Raw genomic sequence first — 22,963 nt, 5'->3', positions numbered from 1 at the left:
AAGGCTAAAATTCTAGCTAGTCTGTCTAAAATATCTAATGAGTGGTCGCCAATAAATTATAAGCTTTAGCAAGAGTTAGACTTTTAAGCATTTATTAAGGAGAATAAGAATTTGGTAAAGAGAGAGAAAGGCCTAGATTCCTATCTATTAAAGGGAGAGCACATTTCTAGCTCCCTTCTCTGCCAGCGTCCCCCGGAAAGAGACCGAGACTGAGCGCCAGTCTCTTCCTTCCTCCTCCCACTAGCCCGCGTCACTTCCTGACTCCTGGTCTTGCCCTCAAAGACCTTCCCTTCATGGGCAGAACTCCTCTACAGTAAGTATCCAGCAGGTGGCGTTATTCCAATCGTTACAACAGCTTGTTTAGTCATTCCCCAATTGAAGGGCATTCCTTCGATTTCCAATTCTTAGCTACCACAAAAAGAGCTGCTATAAATGTTTTTGTAGAAATAGGTCTTTTTCCCTTTTGGGGGATGTCTTTGGGATATAAACCTAGCAGATGTATTGCTGGATCAAAGTGTATGCACAGTTTTATAGCCCTTTGGGCATAGTTCCAAATTGCTCTCCAGAATGGTTGGATCAGTTCACAATTCCACCAACAGTGGATTAGCATCCAAGTTTTCCCACATCCCCTCTAACATCCACTCTAATACCCACCTTTTATTTTTGCCACTGTCCCTATCCTTTGGGGATCAAAATAGCTGGGAAATGGAAAGGAAAAAGAAAAAAAAAATAAGAGTCCTGAACATTTCATTATCTAAGCAGCAAACAGCTTAAATAATAAAACAATGAACATAATAAATAAATAATAAAAAGAATAAATAAAATGGAATAATAAAAAATCATGAAATAGCCTTTATTCATGCTTCTATTATATTCTTTTTTTTTTTTTTTGGTGAGGCAATTGGGGTTAAGTGACTTGCCCAGGGTCACACAGCTAGTAAGTGTTAAGTGTCTGAGGCTGGATTTGAACTCAGGTCCTCTTGAATCCAGGGCCGGTGCCCTATCCACTGCACCACCTATCTGCCCCTTCCTCTATTATATTCTAATTTATCTTACAATACTTTTCTATATATCTTATCTCCCCAAATTACAAATTCTTTAGGAATGCTCTGAACATAGAAGCTTAATTAGTGAATTGAGATACCAAAAAATTGGAATAATCACTAATACACCTTTCAAAAAAAAAATCCAGTATTTAACCAGCATATTTGCTTTAGGCACCTGGTGAGAGGAGGTTACAATCTAATTAGGTAGTTAAGACAAATGAACAAAACAATTAATAGTTGAAGAGTGTACTACTAGGTTAAAGAACAGATTCCTTCTTTCTTTTAAGGATGGATAAACTGTTTTCAGGGAATATATTTTGTGTATATGATGGTGGTGGTGGTGGCGGTGATGGCTGTGGGAGTGTGTATGTGTGTGGGGGTGGGGTTGACTATTTTGGGGGAAACCTGTCGTGACAAAACAAAATGTATTAATAATTGTAATAATAAATTATTGCTAAGTGGTGCAGAAGAGAGAATGCTGGACCTGGAATCTGATGTGGGCAGGAAATTTGGGGTCCAATTGATTGTGAGGCCTCCCAAAAGAATTATAAGACTCAGTGACTCAGTTTACCAAGTTTTATTGCAATGCTGTGAGTGATCACAGGGAGAGAACCAGAAAAGTGGAAAGGTATCTCTTGAATAGTGAAAGAAAAGACAGTTATATTTATAGTATTCTGATGAAATAATGGGATTTCACAGATACTCAAAGACCCACCTGGAGATTAATCTAGACTGATTGAATCAAGTGAGAGTGATTGACTGCTGATTAGCCTACTTCAAGTTAACTGGATTGTAATCACACCTGGCTAGCCCTTAAGAAGGTATTGTTCTCAGAAGCTAGACTGTGAACTCAACTTGAGAACACCTTCAAAACCAATGGATTTGGATGACACCAACCAATCAGCTTGAAGCAGTGTGTAAGGACTGCCTCTGTTCTAGACCTATAAAAAACTTCCACAATCAGCTTGCTGGAGAGTTCCTGACTAAAACAGGCTCGTGGAGGAGGACTTCAGGAAGAACCCAACCAGGCTGGAACTCTAGGCTAGGTAGGACTTTTTTTTTTTTTCTGAACTCCATGGGAATATCTGTATGCTTTAATAAATGTTTAATGCCCGAAGACTGGTGCTAAAGCTTCTAATTTAAGGTGACCACAATTTAGATTTTAAACATCACGGTATAGATAAATTGATTATCAGTCTCATTATAATAATCTCCACCTTGGGGAGGTACAAGGGAGGGCCTGTCCTACTCATTATAATATTCTTCACCTAGGGGTGTTACAAGGGAGGGCTTATCCAAATTTGGAGTTCCTGGGGGTCCTAAGCCAACCCCCCGAGGCAGGTACCTTTTTCAGTAGAGGTATGTTTTGGGGGTTTACACGTCATAAGGTAAATCTGGGGACAAATTCAGCCTTTTCTGCACATGTCGTTCCCATGACTAGTTTCAAAATATAATCATTTTTCATTAGAATTTCTATAGGTTGTCTTTTTCCTTTATTGTTATTTTGACCTGACCTATTCTGGTCTGTTAGGGATGTTGCTCACTATGGGTAGGAGAACGTAACATAAGTTATCCATTAACTGGGATCTGACTCCCTTTTAGCGCTAATATCTGTATTAGAGCTTGGGTCTTAGGTTTTTCTATTAACCCCTTTTTGCCTCCTACATCAGAGTCTAGAAAAACTAAGTTTAAATCCAGCCTCACACATACTAGCCCTGGGACTTTAGGAGATTCAACCCCTCCAGTCTTAGTTTAATTATCTACAAAATTGGAATAGTAATTGTATCTACCCTCTAAGGTTGTTGTGAGGATAAAAATAAATAATATTTCTAAAGAGTTGTGTAAACTTAAATCTCTACATAAATGTTAGCTAATATTAGTACTAATCCTGACTATACATATTAAAGAATTTCTGATGAGAGAGAAGACAGTACAGGTTGGAATGGTCAGAGAAGACATAATGAAAGAGAAGGTAGAGTGTAAAATGGGCCTCAAATAAATACACTGACCTTAAAAATGTAACATGATTTTTCTATTTCCCAGAGGGTTATTACTATGTTTCATATACACTCACTTTCCCTAGAGCTCATTTTACAAACAAGATTCAAAATAATTTTTAAAATACCACTATAAGTTGACCAATGGTTCTTAAGTTTCTTAAGTTCCTGCTCCCAGCTAACACTTTTCTTTCTTTTTTTATTATTACAGATTGTAGGCTTACCCACCAAACTCACAGAAACTAGAGCCGAAAGGGTCTTTAGGAATCACCTAATCCCAGCCTCCTCTTTTTGTCCAAGAATAAATTGAGAAGTAAATTAAATAAATTAGTAGAATGCCCAAGTTCATATGGGAAATCAATCAACCCTAGGTTATTCAGAGACTGACTATCTAGTCCTCTGATCTCTCTGGTTTCCAGTGTTTTGATCATTTCACTGTTTCTTAGCATCTCCCTCAGAAACTATGGAGAGGAAAAAGAAGAGGTGAGTTCCAGTCTTCTGGTATTCCTAGTTAGCACCAGCGGGAAGAGGTTCAGAAAGGAAGGAAGTTGACATTATTGACTAAAAGAAGATTTCAGAATTATTTATGTATTTCAATTACCTCCCCCCACCTTACCTCCCCCCACCATTGTCATTGATAATCGAGACAAGTAGCTCTTTCCTATGGAAAATTAAGATCTATTAACAACTTTTTTTTATCCTTCATTAGTGAATAAGGATCTTAAAATGAAAACTGTTAATCCATTAATTTTTTTGATTCACTGAAGCCTGCTTGCAAATTTCTCCAGCACAATCCAGATCTCCCTAACACACATGAATAGAGACAATGCTCTAAATGTGTTGACCTCATTAAGCACATTTGTTGGAAATAGGACCAGTGATATGTGAAATTATATTATTAGATAAATACTATACCTTGTTAGTTAATATTTCTTTTGTAAACTGGGAAGTTTTTGTGTGACAAACATTTATATTGTTTTAGCCTCCCCTGGGAAACATTTGTACTGGGGAAATACAAATATTTCTTTACTTTGATGCATCTCTTACATCAGTGACACATACCTAACCTCTATGAGTTCCAAATTCAACCATTCCATGCTTTTCTCATCCTGTGCAACTCTTGTCCATGTCCCACTATAAGTCTCCCACAGAGGGTCCACCCAATGTGTTAGTTACCATCCTGATATTCTCTTGACATTTAGTAGATTCCAATGAAGAATGCAGCAAGGTGGCACAGTGGATACAATGCTGGGCCTAGAGTCAGGAAGACTCATTTTTCTTAGTTCAAATCTGGCCTCAGACACATTCACCGTGTGATTCTAGCAAGTCATTTAACCCTGTTTGCCTCAGTTTCCTCATCTGTATAAAATGAGCTGGAGCAGAAAATGGCAAACCACTCCAGGATCTTTGCCAAGAAAACCCCAAATAGCACCATGAAGAAATGATTGAACAACAACAACAAATGAAGAATTTCGTTTATCCACTAATTAACTCTTACTCTGTATACAGGGTGGGTCCATTTCTCTTTCCCGTCCTAGTCTCTCTGTTGATAACCTCTATTCCACATTTCCTGTGTAATTTCAATAGAAATATGTTGTGGCCCACTCAGGCCTAACATGCGCCTCTCCATTGCCCTTTTAAAGCTCTCAAGTCTTTGGCATCTGTGGCATTCTATGACCTGCATCCACCAGAGCTGTCTACCTGATGCCTCTCCCCATCATGACATAATCAGCCCATATTCTCCTTCTATTCTATGATTCACTAATGACATTTTCTACTCTTGTTCTTCAAAGTTTCTCAAGTTACGTGTTGCAGCTCCCTCACACCCACCATGCACCCCATGCACCTCTCCACTGCCCTCTGTGAGAGGCTCATTTTCATTTCTTCAGAGATTGTTGTATTCCACATCTCACAAGCATATTTAGAGTACTGGTATTTTTTTAAAAAACAGTTCTTTTTCTGGGTAAAGCTTGAGATTTTAAAAGGAATCCAGAAAAAAAGAGAGGGCATGCACACTCCCATCTATTTTGCTGCCAGTGCTGATTAGAGATAATATGTTCATTCGAATGATTTAGCTAAAGTAATCAAAAAGAAAAACATTGGAAATTTACCTAAATTAACAATCATGCCCGATGCTGGGTCCAGTCAATTACTGAACACAACTGACAGCACATGACATAAAATCAGTTGATTTTAGGTCTATCTTATCAGAATTAATGTAAAATAGGCGTTCATTTACAAATCCTTACATTGCTTGTTCTACTTTAAATATTTTGTATCATTAATAGCAATAATAAATAATGTGAAGGTCCTACCACTGCCAAAAGCCTAATGACCAGTGGAGAAGATAATTCTGAACATCTTCCATCTCTAACATCCAATGTTAGATGTAGGGTTATGGGTTTTTTGGTCCCCCCTCCTCCTACCAATAACCATTATGAATAATTGGGTAAAAGGCAAAGTCTGAAGTAACAAGAATGCAGAAGTATTAATAATGAAAAAAATCTAATAACAATATAAATATCTGTGAACCCAATGTAAATATTAAATCCTGGGTACAGAAGAAATGCATATTAGATAGATACCGGATTTGGATTCATAGCTAATGATCCTAAGGTTTAGTGTACATTATGTTACCAAATAAAAATAATAATTCCATGGTTATAACAAAAGGCATTTGCCAATAAAATGGTGAAATTTAAAAAATATATTTATTTTTCCAAGTATAAATGTAAGGTACTAAAACAATCCCCTGAAATATGGACTTATTTAAGTTTTTTTAAAAATTAAAACTATCATGAAGCATCTTACAAACTCTTATATTGTTACTAAATATTTATTGATATGTAAGTAAGTTGCTTTTAATATTTTAGATTTGGAATGAAATGAATCAGATAATATAACATTTCTTTAAAATCAGAAATTATTTAATACCATTCATAATAATTTTTTTTTTATTTTTTAGTGAGGCAACTGGGGTCAAGTGACTTGCCCAGGGTCACACAGCTAGTCAAGTGTTAAGTGTCTGAGGCCAGATCTGAACCCAGGCACTCCTGACCTCAGGGCCAGTGCTCCATCCGCTGCGCCACCCAGCTGCCCCCCATTCATAATAATTTAAAAATATTTTATTCTAAGAGGTCTGCCAAAGTTTTATTTAAATTGAAAGGTTGAAGAACTTTCAAGTGGTTCAACCACTGGGGGAGAAATGGCTTTTTTTTTTTCTTAAGTCACTAAAATATTTATACCCTTTGACCTAGGGAACCCACGGGGACCCTATCTCAAAGAGATTACCGGCAAGAACCAAATGCACTAAAAATGTTCTTTTGTTGTTACAAGTAAGCTGGAAACAAAACGTGTGCCCCATTATTGGGGAATGGCTAAACAAATGACAGTACATTGATATGACCATAAGATTTTGGTTTTAGATGTGAAAAAAGACCTCTCAGGCATCATTTAATCCTACCTCCTCATTTGACAGCTAAACAGATGTCCTGAATTTACTCAATCATATTCACATAATTGGTAAAAAGCTGAGTATCCCCAAATCTGTGGGGTTTTTTTCTAACTGCCCTATGCCACACTCCTCACAATTATGGAATCATAGATTTAGAACTGGAAGGCACCTTGGAGTGCCTCTATTCTATAGATGAAGAAACTAAGGCACAGAGCAGTTAGGTGAATTGTCCAGGGTCAAACAGCTAATAAATGTTGAAAGTGGGATTTTAATCCAGGTCTTCCTGACCCCTTCACTTATACCATGCTGCCTCTCACATATTACTGTGCTATCAGCTACGACAAATACAAAGAATTCAAAGAAACATGGGAAGATGTGTATAAAGTGAATAGTAACAAAATCAGAGTCAAAAGGATAATGACTGTGACAATAAAATACTCATCTAATGCAAATGCCAAAGTTAGTCCCATAAACTGCCAGTTAAAGGACTCAGTTCTTGTTTCCATTTTGGGAAATGAAGTTTATCAGGGGATCTTTGTGTTTGTTGTAATGCACCTGTTGTATCCAAATAAAATGTGTCAATCAATTCTAATATTAAACAATAATGACGGTGATGAGGATGAGGATGATGAAAGCATTCTGCCATCACCAGAAGTCTGAGGACCATGGAGAAGATAATTCACTAAATATGTCTTCCATCTCTAACATGGAATGTTAGATACAGAGTTATGTCTTGTTTCTTTGTTCCCTTCCTCTGCTGACTATTTTCTCTAGAGACAACTTGTCAATGAGCCACCAGGGCACTCAGGAATGCTGACCCAGCACTTGGCAATGAAAGCAGACTAGACCAGAAGGGACTCAGTAAAGGTAATGAGTTTAGTACTTTCCTGAGGCCTGCCTTTAAATTAGTTTCCCATTCCACACCCAACAAATTCCACAATTTTGTTCTAATCCTCTCATATTTATTACGGTTTTATCATCAGATAATTTAATAGATTTCTTTGTGACTAATGGGCTCTGCTCCAAAGAGCCCCAAAGGCAGGAATATCAAGTTTGGATGGAGGTTTCTTGGCAGTAAGGAGCAGAAAAGCCTCCCTAAATGAATGTTGAAAATGTTCCTAGCTCTTTTCTGCCCTATCAATTTCTCCCTTAAAAGAAAACTGACCCATTTTCCCCAACTTTTAAAGGTTACTTGCCAGACACTTGACACTTACTAGCTGTGTGACCCTGGGCAAGTCACTTAACCCCCATTGCCCCACAAAAAAAAAAAAAGGTTACTTGCTCAGTCCTGATCTTACATAAAAGGTGTACTGTATTTAATGATAAGCACTTTACTGGAATTTGCCATTTTCTTGTCTCTTAAAACATTCCATTTGTGATGGGCTAGAATAGTCCTGAAGAAATGCAAAGGTTGGCCAGTTCTCCATCAGTCATGGTTGTGGTAAAATGAATAGAAATGCAAGTTCTTTTCCATTTTCTTAGACTCAGAATCAGACTTAAGGAAAATTGTTAAGCAAGATAAATTTGTCTTTGAATCTTCATTCTCCATTTTGTCCTATCCCTCTTGGCACCTGACTCTCACCCCTTTCCATTATATTTATGTTATTTTCTCCTAGCCTCATTACATGCCCTTGTCATCATCAATATACATTTATGGAATATATTTGTGTAGAGCACTGGGATGTAGAGAGTCTCCTAATCGAGCTGGAGAAACAAAAAACATACAGGAAGAGAAACAACAAAACGAGAGCATGTTTGCATCCTTCAAACTAAGGTGTGACTGATAATGACATATAGTTTAGATCCAAGAAATATGTGCATTTTTTTCAACTTCAGTACAAAGTTTAAGTTGAGAAGGGATTCCTGTTAAATAGTGAGATCTTCTAGATACTTAGACTGTGGATGATGTTGTATTAGCTCTGAACATTGCAGAACCTCCTCAATGAAATCCCTAATCATTCTAGAAAATTTGACCTAACTCTCCACAGAGTAAAAACCAGTGGACAATGCCTATTGTCCAGGCAGAAGTTTTCATCAGTATATATAGATGGATACTATCAATGGATAATCAGTTGGGCCCAGAATTTAAGATAATGAGGAGAAAAAGCTGAACTTCTTTTAAGAAAATATTGTTGGGTTCTTTTTTTTAGTGAGGCAATTGGAGTTAAGTGACTTGCCCAGGGTCACACAGCTAGTAAGCGTTAAGTGTCTGAGGCCAGATTTGAACTCAGGTACTCCTGACTCCAGGGCCGGTGCTCTATCCACTGCGCCACCTAGCTGCCCCAAACATTTTCCGTGTTTCTTGTTGGATTTTTTTTTTACCTCCTTTTTTTTTTTTTTTGGTGGGGCAATGGGGGTTAAGTGACTTGCCCAAGGTCACACAGCTAGTAAGTGTCAAGTGTCTGAGGCCAGATTTGAACTCAGAAACTCCTGAATCCAGGGCCAGTGCTTTATCCACTGTGCCACCTAGCTGCCCCCGGGTTCTTTTTTTAATGACCTCAACTTTCCCTATGAAACAAAGGCCTACTCTTCTAATGATATTTTATGACTAATCTCTGTTCAAATGAAATTGAGGACCACCCAAATGACAATGGATAAGTACATGATGCATGTGACAGACTACAATACATTGTCATTGTTGTTCAGTCATGTTTGACTCTTCATGATCCTGTGTGGACCTATTGTTGTCCATGGGGTTTTCTTGGCAAGGATACTGAAGTGGTTTGCCATATCCTTTTCTAGTTTTATGCAGGTACAGGTTAAGTGACTTATCCAGGATCACACAGCTAGTGAGCATCTGAAGTCATATTTGAACTCTGGTCTTTCTGACTTCAGGCCCAATGCTCCTATCTACTGTACCACCTAGCTGCCCCCTGTAATACATTAGCAATAAGGAATTCCCCAGGATATTCATACAGATATAGGAGGTTGTTAAAGAAGGGTATGACTGGAAGAAAAGATGGGCTGGTGAGAAAGGAATAACCAATGAACAATCCATATACTTTACTCAGCCATGAAATATGAAAAGAACCTGAGGAAGACCCACAGCAATTTGGGAGGGACAAGATAGCGTTGGAGGAAGGACCCCCTATCTTATTAGAGGACATAGATGAGAATCACAAGGTTGAATCACAGGAGAATCACGGGGATCTTCATCTTTAGAGGGAATACCCATATCAATATGATCGCTTTTTCCTTAGAGTACTGGAAGGAACCAAGTTGGTTAAAAAACTAAAGTATTAAATTATGCTTTGATTGTGTAATTTCAGGCACCAACCAGTCCACTGGGAATAAAGGAGGGAAGGAAAAATACTTTTCTGGGGGACATCAGAGATTGTGTCATTCTTGAAAAGGAGTCAACTGCAGTTTGTATCCACCCTAATAAATTGTTACTTCAGAAGTCAAGTGGGTAAGTTACTACTCCTAGAGATCTAGTGTCAGATGGAAGAAAGTTTTTTAGTTTTATTTCTTTCTTTTCTTTTTTTGTTGAGGCAATTGGGCTTAAGTGACTTGCCCAGGGTCACACAGCTAGTGTCAGGTGTCTGAGTCTGGATTTGAACTCGGGTCCTCCTGAATCCAGGGCCAGTGCTCTAGCCCCTGTGCCACCTAGCTGCCCCTAAGTTTAACTTGTAAAGGTTTAAATTAAATTAAATTATATTGCTGCTTCTGGAGACCATCAGCCTGATGGTCCAGTGACAGGAACCAAATTAGCTAAAGACAAGAAGAATTGCTCGTGTGTTCTTCAATCCTAACTATTCAGTGAATTGTGAGAGGATATTATTCACTTGCTACCTAAGGGCAACTTGGGAGACTTTTCTCTATAATTCCTTTCTCAAGAGGCTGACAACAGTATAAAAAAGCATTTCAAAGAGCGTATTTCACAACAGCTTTTGCAAAGGTGAGAATAAGAACAGTCAGCCACCATCATGACAACCATTATAGTTTAGATGAAACAACACCATAGTTTCTTACAATCGTGTTTTGTTCTGGCTGAAATGTTCTAGTGTTAGGAGTTGGGGGAGAAACCAAAATACCAATAAAGCATAAACCATTTGAAATGACAGGTTTTATGGTTTGCTAAGTTCTATGCATGTGTGTGGCTTAATATGGATCACATTAGAATGGGAAGAGTCCCTTAGACTTTATCCAACAGTCTCCTCTAAGCATGGTGTAATGGAAAGACCAGTCAGGACCCTAAATTTATCTCCTAGCACTGATCATTCCTACCCACATGAACCTGGGCAAATTAAATCAACTCGCTCTGAACCTGAGTTTCCTCCTCAGCAAAACAGGGCCACAAATCACAAGGTTGTGAGGCAACCTTGGCAAACTTTAAAAGTTATATGTAAGGGGGCGGCTAGGTGGTATAGTGGATAAAGCACTGGCCCTGGATTCAGGAGTTCCTGAGTTCAAATCCGGCCTCAGACACTTGACACTTACTAGCTGTGTGACCTTGGGCAAGTCACTTAACCCCCACTGCCCTGCAAAAAACAAACAAAAAAAAGTTATATGTATATACATACACACGCATATTAATGGGGCAATGAGGGTGTAGGGGCCAAATTTAATATGGGGAGAGTTGATTGGGTGGCTTGCTGTAATATTGGGGTTCAGAAAATAATGAAGGACCTCTAGATCTAAAGTTTCCTACCCTCTGAACTGCCTTTTTTAGTTATTTCTCCCAGGCCAATAAGAAAGGGGATCGACAGCCTCTTTTCCACAAACAAATCAGGTTTTATTAATGGGAACAAAATACACAGCAAAGGTGAAATTAATTAAGTCAATGACAAGGGAATAGGGAAAGAGGAAAATGGATAATCTCCCTGGCTCTAGCAAAGACCAACACAATCCCCAAACTTGCTTCCAGCTCAGCTAATTCAAAGAGCTGGATTCATTTTTATTAACTCACCACCTGGGGTACATAGTTTCAATAGGAAACAGCTGTGTGGCCTCTCAGTGGTCTCTTCCCGGAAGCTCACCAGAAAAGATCTGCTCCCCTCAGCGAGCATTCCTTTTTCATTCAGGTGGGACCCCTGGGTGTCTGCCAAATTCCATTATTTTATCACATTTCCCCCTTTGTTTCTTCGAGGAACATGGAGTGTTTCCTTGATGAAACAAGGGATAAGTGACTTACTTGCCCAGGGTCACACAGCTAGTTAGTGTCAAGTGTCTGAGGACAGATTTGAACTCAGTTCCTCCTCCACCTAAGCACCTAAAGTGCTATATAAATTTAAATTTACCATTATAAACTACTTTAAATTATAAATTCTTTTTAGGAGAGTCTGCTTTGGGAAAAGGCTGTGAAATGTTTCCCCAGGTATTAACAAGCTTTTCTTTGAGAATTTTACCATGAGACATGATGTCTGAAAGGATTTCCAGTGTTTGCTATATCATATTCACCACTGAGGTGTCCTCTACTACAAGAAGGTAGAGCTGACTGTGTCCGAGTCAGAGAAGGTGGCAGGAATGAATGGTAGGCTCGCTTCCCAGCAATGGCCACTAATAATAATGTACATGTACAGATGCTTTAGAGTCTAACAAGCACTCTAATGACAACAATCCCAGAAGGTATAGAATATGAATGTTATCATCCCTGGCATATAGACAGGAAAGCTGAGCCTTAGGGATCTTAATGACTTAAACAGCATCAGAGCCACCTATATCATATGTATATGTGTATTTATGTATTGTTAAGGGCTAAAATTCTAGCTAGTCTGTCTAAAATATCTAATGAGTGGTCGCCAATAAATTATAAGCTTTAGCAAGAGTTAGACTTTTAAGCATTTATTAAGGAGAATAAGAATTTGGTAAAGAGAGAGAGAAAGGCCTAGATTCCTATCTATTAAAGGGAGAGCACATTTCTAGCTCCCTTCTCCGCCAGCGTCCTCAGGAAAGAGCCCGAGACTGAGCGCCAGTCTCTTCCTTCCTCCTCCCACTAGTCCGCGTCACTTCCTGAATCCTGAAGAAAAGACTCCTGGTCTTGCCCTCAAAGACCTTCCCTTCATGGGCAGAACTCTTCTACAGTAAGTATCCAGCAGGTGGCATTATTCCAATCGTTACAGTATGTATGTATGTGTGTAAAGGAAAAGAGAAGTCATTGGGTCAATAGTTTTTGATTACTAGACTCCTTTCTTTGAGCTACATTTCCCTTCCCAATTGATGGAGAATATTTTAGATATTCTCCCTTTTGGACACATTTCCCCTCCCAAGATTGGTCATTTCCTCCCTTTCACTCCTTCTCAAATGATCTAAATGTGTTGGAATTAGTATTTTATTTTATTTTTATATATATTTATTATCTCTCCTGTTCACTTCCCTCTCCCATTTGAATAATTAAAAAAATAAAACCCTCATAACAAATATTCATAGTCCAGAAAAACAAATTTTCATATTTGCCATATCCAAAAATGTCTCATTCCAAATTTTAAGTCCATTACTTCTCTGGTAGGATATGGGAAGCAGGATTCATCTTCAATCTCCTGGACTCACTATATATGATTGCAATGATCAGAATTCTTAAGTCTTTCAAAATTGTTTTTCTTTATTGTATTTTCTTTATTATTTCCTAGTTCTGCTTACTTCATTCTGCATCAGTTCAAAGTTTGAAACGTCCTCAGAAATGGTTTCATCATTTTTCGTGAGGCAATAATATTCCATTATATTTATCTACCATAATTTGTTTAGTCATTCTCCAATAGGTGGGCTCCCCCTTAGTTTCTAGATTTTGATAATATGAAAAAAGCTACTGTAAATATTTTAACATATGGGTCCTTTTCTTCTTTCTTTAATATTTTTGGAGGTATAGGTCTAAGAGTGGCATTTCTATATCAAAAGGTATGGATGGATAGTTTAATGATTTTTAAAGTCTAGGTCCAATTTGATTTCAATAATGGCTGGACCAATGGAATTGTAATTTTAGGAGCAGCATGGATATGGTGTCCATGTCTGTAGCAATTCTTTATTAGGAAAGTCCATTATAGGTACCTGAAAATGATAAGCAAAGAGCAGGCCCTCAACTAAGATGTGTTGATTACTAAGTTTCCCTACAATGGAAACCTTAAGATTCGGAGAAACCATTTCGTGCAATATCATATTGTCTTGTGAAAAGCCCCACTTAATCTATAAATTGTACCATTAAATTAATAATTTTATAGGATAGAAACTGGAACTGTACTCTTTAATAGTGAGAATTCTGAAGCAGACTTGCATAGAATGCTTAAACATATGTACCCAAGCATGTTCCTGCAGGCATGACAGTATTTTTAGTGAAGTAGAAATAGTCAGTAAGCGCAATAAAACCCTCCACACCCACATGCCATAAAAACACAGTGCTCAAATGTCAGCTGCCGGCCCAGCTTCAGTGGCTGCAGGCACTCATTACTGCTGCCTCAACACAATTCGACTGACATTCCCAATCAGAGACATGAAGCAGAGCTTTCCACTCCCCAGTGGGCCTCCCCTCTCATTGGACACATTCATGACTCATTTAAAACAACAACAGCAACAACAACAAAGCATGAATGGCACCCACTTGCTGCTCAGAATTACTTGTGCCCATTACAATGGATATATTTTGCCCTTAACATATACAGAGATGACTTTGCTATGCTTGGGGCATACACTTTGAGTTTTTTCTAGCATAAGGAATGGATTTCACCAAGTTCTTATTATGACTACTTCCAATTCAGTTGGTAAGAGAAGTAATCTGTGACCCCCTAGACTTCTACTCAAGTTCTAGCCTTGGCTTTGTCTCTTACTCTCTGATTAGGGGGTAGGGTTAGATGATTTCTTAGAATAAGAGAATCTGAAATTCTAGAAGGGAACCTGAGAATAAAAGATCCTTGGCCTGCTTTAACCACTAAAACCAATTAGTCAATCAATAAACATTTATTCAGCTTTTACTAAATACAAAGCACTATGTAATCACAGACACTGGTTAACATAGATGCTCCAATTTACAAATTTAATTTGGAGAGTTTTTCATTTCATAATTACAAGAAAAATAAGCTCATAGTTACATAGCACTTTATGAAAACTTTTTACACAAGAAAGAAGGAAATAGTTATTAAGTGCCTACTATGTGCCTGGCACTTTGCCAAGTGCTGAGATTCAAAGAAAGGCAAACAACCAAAAAAGAGTTCACTTCAGTCAGTCAACTAGCATTTATTAAAAGCTTACTATGTGGGGCAGCTAGGTAGCTCAGTGGATAGAGCACCAGCCCTGGAGTCAGGAGTACCTGAGTTCAAATCCGGCCTCAGACACATAACACTTACTAGCTGTGTGACCCTGGGCAAGTCACTTAACCCCAATTGCCTCACTTTAAAAAAAAAAAGCTTACTATGTGCCACATACTATGCTAAGCAGTGGGCATGATTACTGAGAACACCAGGAAAGGCAAAAGAGAAAAATTCTAATGAGAGAACATGTGAACCACCATGTACAAACCAGATCTATACAGAACAAATTGGGGGCAATCTCAGAGAGTAAGGGCTGTGAAAGGCTTCCTGCAGAAGGTAGGGAGATGTGAGAGAAACCATTGAAACTAGTAGGTGGGAATGAGGAGCGAGGCATTTCAAGCATGGGAAGCAGGCTTTGAAAAAGGAAAGAGAAGGGGCAGCTAGGTGGCACAGTGGATAAAGCACCAGCCCTGGATTCAGGAGGACCTGAGTTCAAATCCGGCCTCAGACACTTGACACTTACTAGCTGTGTGACCCTGGGCAAGTCACTTAACCTCCATTGCCCCGGAAAAAAAAAAAAGAAAGAAAAAGGACAGAGAAGAGAGAGATAGGGAGAGGGAAAAGGAGAGGGTTAACAGCAAGGAGGACAGGGTCACTGGATCAAAGAATACAAAGGAGTAAGGTGGGAAGAAGGCTGGGAAGGAAGGTAAGAAGAGGCTTATATTGTCAATATATTCCATTTTTGTTTCTTTGCCCCGCATATTGAATCTCAAACTTTTGTAAGCCAGATGTTATCCTTGTCTGATTGGTTAAACTGAACTTCCCAACTTCTATTTGTACACCCTTGTTGAATATGACATCTCCCCAAATCCCTTCTGATCCATTACAATAATTCTTTGTTGGCTTAGCTGATGCTAGGTGCATAGATTTCAGTTATAATAAGAGTGCAGTTCTCCATAAAGTCCTGGGTGGTGGACGTGGTTAGAACAGGGCAAGGGATAGCAGCACGATGACTGGGGCTGTACCACAACCTTGTCTACAAAGCCCGCACTTCCCCTTCCTCTTGAATAACGAGATGTTCAATCATATGCACCCTTTCTGGTAGACAAAGGGATGAACCTAGAGCTTCACCATTTGTACTACCACCTTTTCTTCCTAAACAAAGTGTCTTACCATCTATCCTACTACAGTGCCCTCTTAACCACTGGGCCTTAACATCTACCCTATAGCGCAGTCCTCCTCTATGTACTGCCTCTCCCTCTATTACAATATGAGCTCCTTGAAAGTAGGGAGTGTATTATTCTTCTATTTTGCCTTTCTATTGTGTCTAAACTTTAGGTAGTGCTTGGAAAAGAGTAAGTACTTTAATAAATGCTTTTCCATTATTTCTCACCAAAAGAAGCTCCATTCCAAGATTAAGACATGTTTCCAACGGTAAAGCTTCTACTGCAAAACTTTAGAAAACTCCAAGAACTGGACTCATTAGGAAATTTGAATTCTTTCTGTCCCTAAGGCCTTCAGAATCACGAAACTGCTAAGAACCTCAGTTTTCTCATCTTTTAAATGGAGATCAGAATGCTTGCTTGTTAAATGTGAAATTGCTTCTAAAAGCATTTTGCAAATGTTTTAAGGAGTTATTAAGACATTATTAACTGACTTGAGAATACAGCTGCCTCTTGATTCCATGTTTCCCACCTATATTGGCTGCTCTGGTTCTATCCTTTCTACTTCTACAATGTGTTGCTTAGTTTTGCTGAACAGCTATTTTTTCTTTCTTTTTTTATTCTTATTCTTATTTTTTTTTGCAGGGCAATGAGGGTTAAATGACTTGCCCAGGGTCACACAGCTAGTAAGTGTCAAGTGTCTGAGTCTGTATTTGAACTCAGGTCCTCCTGAATCCAGGGCTGGTGCTCTATCCACTGCGCCACCTAGCTGCCCCGTAGCATGCTTTTCTGTAACTCACTTTGTTTCTCTTAGAGCAAAAAAAAAAAATCTTTCTTGATGCATCTGTTGTTCCACAGCTTCAGGCTACTTTAGTATGAAAAACCCTTGAAAATTCTCTACTAGCTAACAATTCTGAAGCAAGAATCCTCTGACTGCCACCAACTTTCTTATTCAGTTAATAACCCTCTAATCACCTCAATTTCCAGTCTCTGACCATCTCATTCAATCTCTGTGGAGGATTGAGGAAAAGTATAATAGAGTATATCCTCTCCTGCTAACATCTCTCAGGACTATTTCTATTTTTCTTTTCTATCCTCTGCAGCAGACACACACAAAAATGGGAGAAAAATTGCTTAATTGCATGATGCTGCTGGTCTGTGAAAAAATCCTTCCATTGTTTCTCCCTACCTCTAATCAGAAATTTCCCTAAAAGATTTCCCTCTGGAAAGAAGATTGAAAAGCACCCACTGTATACATTTTAAATTTCTTTGACCAGATTGGGTGTGTGATTAGTATAGTACACTAATCCTAAAATTTTTGTTTACACTGATTACTTTAACAACCAATAACTTTTATACTATCCTCTGATACAGAGTTTGAATTTATAAAACTAGTTCATACCATGAAGTAGGGAAATGGATTTTCCAGAAGAAATCATTTTAAGGAATCCTTTAAACATAAAACTTAGAGTTTTCTTAAAACAGAGACACAAAGAGTCACCACAGAGTGCTTCTCCCCTCCCCCTTAGAAAATGGAAAGTCAATTCAAGACACTTGTTCCTAGCCTCACTAGTCTGGGATCAGAGCCAGAGTACAGTAATGTCACAAGAAACCTGAGAGGTTTGGGTTAGGAGGAATGGGGAAAGAAATGGGAGAGGCTGAAGGTATCATTAGAAATTAAGCCAGTTACACTGCAAGAAGCTATCCTGGAGGAATGGGGAAGTCCATTCATTCTATCCCAACATAAAACTGGAATGAAGGAAGATCACTGTGGCTATGCCTTCTGGTTATCAATACAATAGCAAAAGAGGGGATTGGAAGGGGGGGGGAAGCAGCATATGGAGGGGGTTCTTTCTTCCATTTCTCTCTGGGAATAGATAGTGATAGTATAACAAAGGGGAATCTTCTTGATGTTTCTGGGCTTGCATATCCCCTAACTTTCTCTGTGGCTATGGTGTCAAAGCCTTGTCAGATTCCAAATGCCCTCTCCTCCATCAATGACCCAACAATAAAAATTGAGACTATTCTGGGAATCTTGTTGATTTTTTCTGGCCCCAAATTACTCTAAATCAACCTTACCTTATCTACAAACACATTAGAGAATAGTAACTGCCTAGGAGACCACCTGAATGTCACAGAGTCATAGGATTTAGAGCTGGAGATGATCTTAAAGATCTTCATTTTACATGTGAAGAAGCTGAGAATGGGAGACATGAATTTACTTGATCAAGGTCACACAAGGTCCATCCTTGAGCACAGTAGCTGACACACAGTAGGCACTTAATAAATGTTTTATGTCTGACTGATAAATAGTAATCAGTAGAAACAGGATTATAACCTATACTCTATGCTTCAAAACCCAACATTTCTTCCATTTATGCTATGGCTGTCTCAGAACACAGATTTTGACATATTAGAAAATTTACTCAATTTTTTAATGTCTTTATGTAATAAAAATTCATTAGAATGTATTTTTGTCACAATATTCCTGGGTTAGTTGATTATCATTTCAAAAGGTCACGTTTACACAAATAAAACATAGTAGCAGCTGATTTGTAGAGGCAGTTCTTGGTAAACAAAGTAGCACTAAAAGAATCTACAATTTAGCCAAAAACAAATTATTTTACATTAATATAATGCTGTAAAGCACTCATTACCTCCAGACTATTGCAATAGCCTCCTAATTGATAAATCTGCCTAAAGTCTCTCCTCGACCCATTTACTCTCCATATAGCCAGCAAATCGACTTTTTAAAAATGCAGATCATGTCTCCACCCCCACCCTCACCCCTCACTCAGTATCAAATATAGTCTCCTCTGTTTGGAATTTAAAGCTCTTCACTATTTTGTACCATCCTCCTTTCCCAGCCATAATGTACTCTACAGCCCAGCCAAACTAGTCTTTCTGCTGTCCCACACTAGGCAATATTCTATTCAATGTCTTTGTGTAACACTGCCGAAAGAGGTTGTGTTGCCCCCATGACTAGGATGCATTTATTCCCTCCTTGTTCTCACCTTAAATGTCACCTTCTGAATGAAACCTTTCTTGCTTTCAACCCCAACCTTCCCTTTCAAGGTTACCATGTATCTATTTTATATATACCCATTTATGTGCATATTGTTTCCCCTCTTAGAATGTAAGCTTTTTGAGGGCAGGAACCGTTTCACTTTTGTCTTTGTGTCTCTGGTGACCAGTACAATCGTCAGCATATACTAGAAGCTTAATAAATGCTTATTATTTACTAGCTAAAATATGCTTGGAGCAAATTCATGTGGGGATATAGTACAAAGAGAGTGAGCGTGGCAGCAGGAAGGACAGTCTTGCTTTCTGGGAGGAGAATGGCCCATCATTCCCCCAAAAGCCTTGGTAATGCAAGGGAAAGCAGCCCAGGAGAGCAGATCACAATAATGAGAAATGTAAGGTAGATGAGGAAAGAGGCAGAGATGGAAGGACACTGGAATTGGGAGTCAGAAGACCAGGAGCTGAGTTCTGGCCCCACAAACCCACTGCTTGTGTGACCTATAAGCAATCTGTAGGTATCTGTTTTCTTATCTGAGAAATGAATGGGTTACACCAAATGGCCTCTAAGATCTCCAAATCCACCATCCTAGTAAGGCAGGTTGCTTCAGTAAGGGACCCCTGGAGAAAGCCTGTTAGTCAATACTAGATACAGAAATGGTTTGAAGGAAGGAAAAAGCATGTATTAAATGCCCACTATGAGCCAGGCATGGAGGAAGTGATTAACAAATATCTCATTCAATTCCTTCTAAGTTAGTACTATAATTCTCATTACATAGTTAAGGAAACTGAGGCAGACTGTGGTCAAGCGATTTTCTCAAAGACATACACCTAGCAAGTGTCCATGTCCAGTGCTCTGTCCACCACACCAGTATGAATGAAAGTGCAATAGACTTTTCTATTCAGAAGAAGGGGAACGACCAGATGTTCTTCGGTTAGTTACCTAGAAGGATTTTCTAATAATGAGGGTTCTAAATCATTGGAATGGATAACCTAAGGCAGATGTGACATTTTTTTAGAATTACAGGAGTCAGGATAGGAAGGACATAGCGATCAACTAGTTCCAGTTCAACTCATTTATTTTGCAGATAAGGAAACTGAGATTCATTAAGGATAAGTGACTTCTGCTTGTGTGTACCTAGAAGAACCGGAATGTGAACCTAAGTCCTCTGAGACCAAATCCAGACCCTGTTCTAACAATCTGGGGAGTTCTCTCGTGATGGCCCTGGCTTAAAATCTTGGGAATAGCCTAGGTGACCTCTCAAGGTCCTTTCTAGTCTCATGAATTCTAGGTTATGAGTTAAACTGGGCCTTCCCACATTTATACTCACGCAGAAGATAATTGTACAGGGAGGGTGTAATCCTATTGGGCTATGTCTATGTTTAATGTCTTGCCTAGTATGTTCTTGGCTCTGGACAAATGACAATAAATATTTGTTTAATGGATGGATGAAATATTTAACAATCCACATGACTGGAACAGTAATGTACTGCAACTCAATTAAGTCACAATATTCCAGGCACGAATACTTCAGCCGAGGCTGGCAAAAGGGGGTGGGCGCAAAGTAATACATTAAAACAAGCAAAAACTAAAGCCCAATACCTTGTCGATCCTTACACTCCTGGGAATACCCCTGCAAATACAATAATGTACTGCAGACACACGGTAGCAGTTTCCTTTCGAAGGAGCCCATTTCTACCCGCTGTTTTCATCCTAGTGGGACGGACGCTTGCTGCTCTTAATTGTAACGTACCCAAGGGTGGAGAGCACAGTCCACCAAGCCCGGTTGGCTGCCTTCGGGCTAGCGCAGGTATTTCATTGAAACAAAGTTTCTGTGCCCTGGATTCGCCGTGCTCTCCTAGTCCGGAGAAGGGGTTGGACTCGGTCGGCGCTGGCCGAGGGACCCTCAGGCTCTCGACCGCCAGGCTGAGAGCCGCAGGGAGGGAGCCAGCCCCGGCTCGGCTCCGGCCGGGCTCCGACCGCGCGCCTAGCTTACCTTGGTGAGCTGGGCGATCTTCTTGCACATTTTCACGTGGATGTCCTGGGTGTACTCCTCTCTGGAGCCGCCGCCGCCGCCGTTGCGATGAGCTGTCTTGGAGCCATTGCATGCCCCGGGCTGGTGGATCTTGCTGTTCAGTGCAGAAGCCATCAGGCTTAGGGGTTGCTCTAATTCCTAAGACCACCTCGGCGTGGGGATGCGCGAGGACGCGCGTTTTTGTGTCAATTTGAAAAGGATAGCTACTCTACTGCAGTGCTGCCCCCAGCAGCACCAAGGTCTCCTGGTCTGCTGCCCCGGGCAATGCCTAGGGACCCGAGCCCCCCAAGCAGCCTTCTCTCGCCTCCTCTCTAGCGCCTCTGCAGATAACCCGACCTTTCCGCTAAAAAGCCCAAGCCAGGAGAAAGCGAACATGTGCAAACCGCTTTCCCCCCTCAGTGTGTGCGTGTATCTCTCCTCCAATGGGTGGACTTCCGTCACGAGCAGCCGCAGGCAGCTGGGGGGTATTCTGGGCTCCAGGGGAAGGCTGTTGAGACTCGTCTGTGGAGCTAATGGTTTTAAGCAGTCTCCCCTGTGGCTCGTGGTTGTGGACTGGATGGGTAGGACGTTGTGGAGGCAGAGGCCCCCGCGGGGGCGCGGTCTCCCCTCTTTACTCTTCCTTGGCTCCAATACTTTGGGAAAGGACCACTATTCCCAGCAAAATCAACAGAGCAGCCTCTCCCCGCGGCCTCGAGGGTTCAGCTCTTTAGGGTGCGAGAAAGAGGCTTCCACCCTCGGGAGCCTCCTTAATAAAGTGCTAAAGCGGCCCACGCTCGGCAGCCTGTACACCTGGGGGTCTGAGCTAGCGAGGTCACCTCAGCCGAGGCAAGGGGAGACTGGAGGGGCGGTGGAGAGGGAACTGGGCGCCCCGAGCCAGCGAGCAGGCTAGCGCAGGGCGTGCTTACCAAAAGGTGGGACACATAGCGAATGCGGCAGCAGCTGCATGTGGCCTGAGGGCATGCGAGAGGGCCTTGGCCACCAATCAGGGCCTGAGAGTGACCGCCTTAGGCGAGGGACAGCGGCGGAATCGGTGAAATGGTGCAAGGGGAGCCTCAGAGAGCGAGGACTTGGAAGAAAAGCGGAGGCGTTTCAGGGAGATGCAGGGGGTACGTAGAGACCCTGGAAAAGGGAAACATGACACGTAGGAATATCCGTCTGCTTTTCCACGCCTATCTTGAGGAAAAGCTCACCTGGGCTGGGGTTGGGAGAGTTTCCCTTCAGCCAGCTGTACATGGCGGCGGGGCAGATAAGAGGTGTCAATTTTGAGGCAGACGGGGTGGGGGGAAAGAGGGAGTTTGAGATCGAAGAACAACGAAAGGGAGGACTGAAAAATGAATAAAGAGGGAGATAGAGGCAAGTAACCGGGCTGATAGGGGTTGCTAGGTGTCATAGTGGATTGAGTGCCGGGCCTGGAGGCAGGAAGTCTGTTCTTCCCGAGTTCAAATTTGACCTCAGATGCTTAATATCCGTGTGACCCTGGGCGAGTCACTTAACTCTGCCTCGATTCCTCATCCGTAAAATGAGCTAAAGGAAATGGCAAGTCACTCCAATGTCTTAGCCAAGAAAACTCCCAAAGGGGACCAGTGTCTGAAGGAGTAGGCGTTGGAGCTAGTTCCTAAGATCCTGAAGTTAGATTTACATAAAGATTACTCAGTTGGGGGGTGGGGGGATGGGGGACGGACCTGCTGCCTGGGCCAAGGTCTCTGATTTCAAGTTCTCTTCACTAGTCTAAATTACAACTTTGGGATGTGGGGAGATTACAGGGAAAGGGGAAACGATCTAATTTTTAATGCAAGTCTTTCTGTGGTTTCAGGTGGCTGATGCTAGAGGAAATAACAGATACCTGATCAATTTTTAATAAAGTGGAAATAATAAAATCATCAATAATAAAGTGTGCCTGGTTAATATTTAATATTACATACAGTCCTATAGAATTGCTTTCCTGAACTTACTTTATTGGATTAAACATTATCATGTGCCCTGTCTACCCTTCAGAATATTAATATTATGCAATTTCTCTCTCTAACATTTAGATGAGTCATGTTATTCTAAATAATAACATAGGTCAAAAT

The 22,963-nt window shown here is 40.3% G+C and overlaps 2 protein-coding genes across 3 annotated transcripts in view; one reads left to right on the top strand and one right to left on the bottom strand.

Annotated features, from left to right (window-relative positions):
- The window catches only part of FAM184B (family with sequence similarity 184 member B), a 119,444-nt gene extending 98,207 nt beyond the window's left edge, over positions 1–21,237 (bottom strand). Inside the window, exon 1 of one of the 2 annotated variants that reach the window (XM_043972015.1) lies at positions 20,853–21,237. In XM_043972015.1, coding sequence (XP_043827950.1) covers positions 20,853–21,005 — 153 coding nt within the window. In that variant the 5' untranslated portion in view covers positions 21,006–21,237. The remainder of the gene's footprint in view (positions 1–20,852) is intronic. The other variant, XM_043972016.1, reaches the window with a different exon arrangement.
- Positions 21,052–22,759, top strand: LOC122731739. Its single transcript, XM_043972017.1, has 2 exons — positions 21,052–21,997; positions 22,705–22,759. Exon 1 carries the CDS (start codon positions 21,052–21,054, stop codon positions 21,778–21,780), a length of 729 nt encoding a protein of 242 aa, XP_043827952.1. The 3' UTR covers positions 21,781–21,997; positions 22,705–22,759.
- Positions 22,760–22,963: the final 204 nt, after the last annotated feature.

Source organism: Dromiciops gliroides, chromosome 6 (genome assembly GCF_019393635.1).
Source record: "Dromiciops gliroides isolate mDroGli1 chromosome 6, mDroGli1.pri, whole genome shotgun sequence".
NCBI classification, from domain to species: Eukaryota; Metazoa; Chordata; class Mammalia; order Microbiotheria; family Microbiotheriidae; genus Dromiciops; species Dromiciops gliroides.
This window is presented reverse-complemented; position numbering and strand designations above follow the sequence as displayed.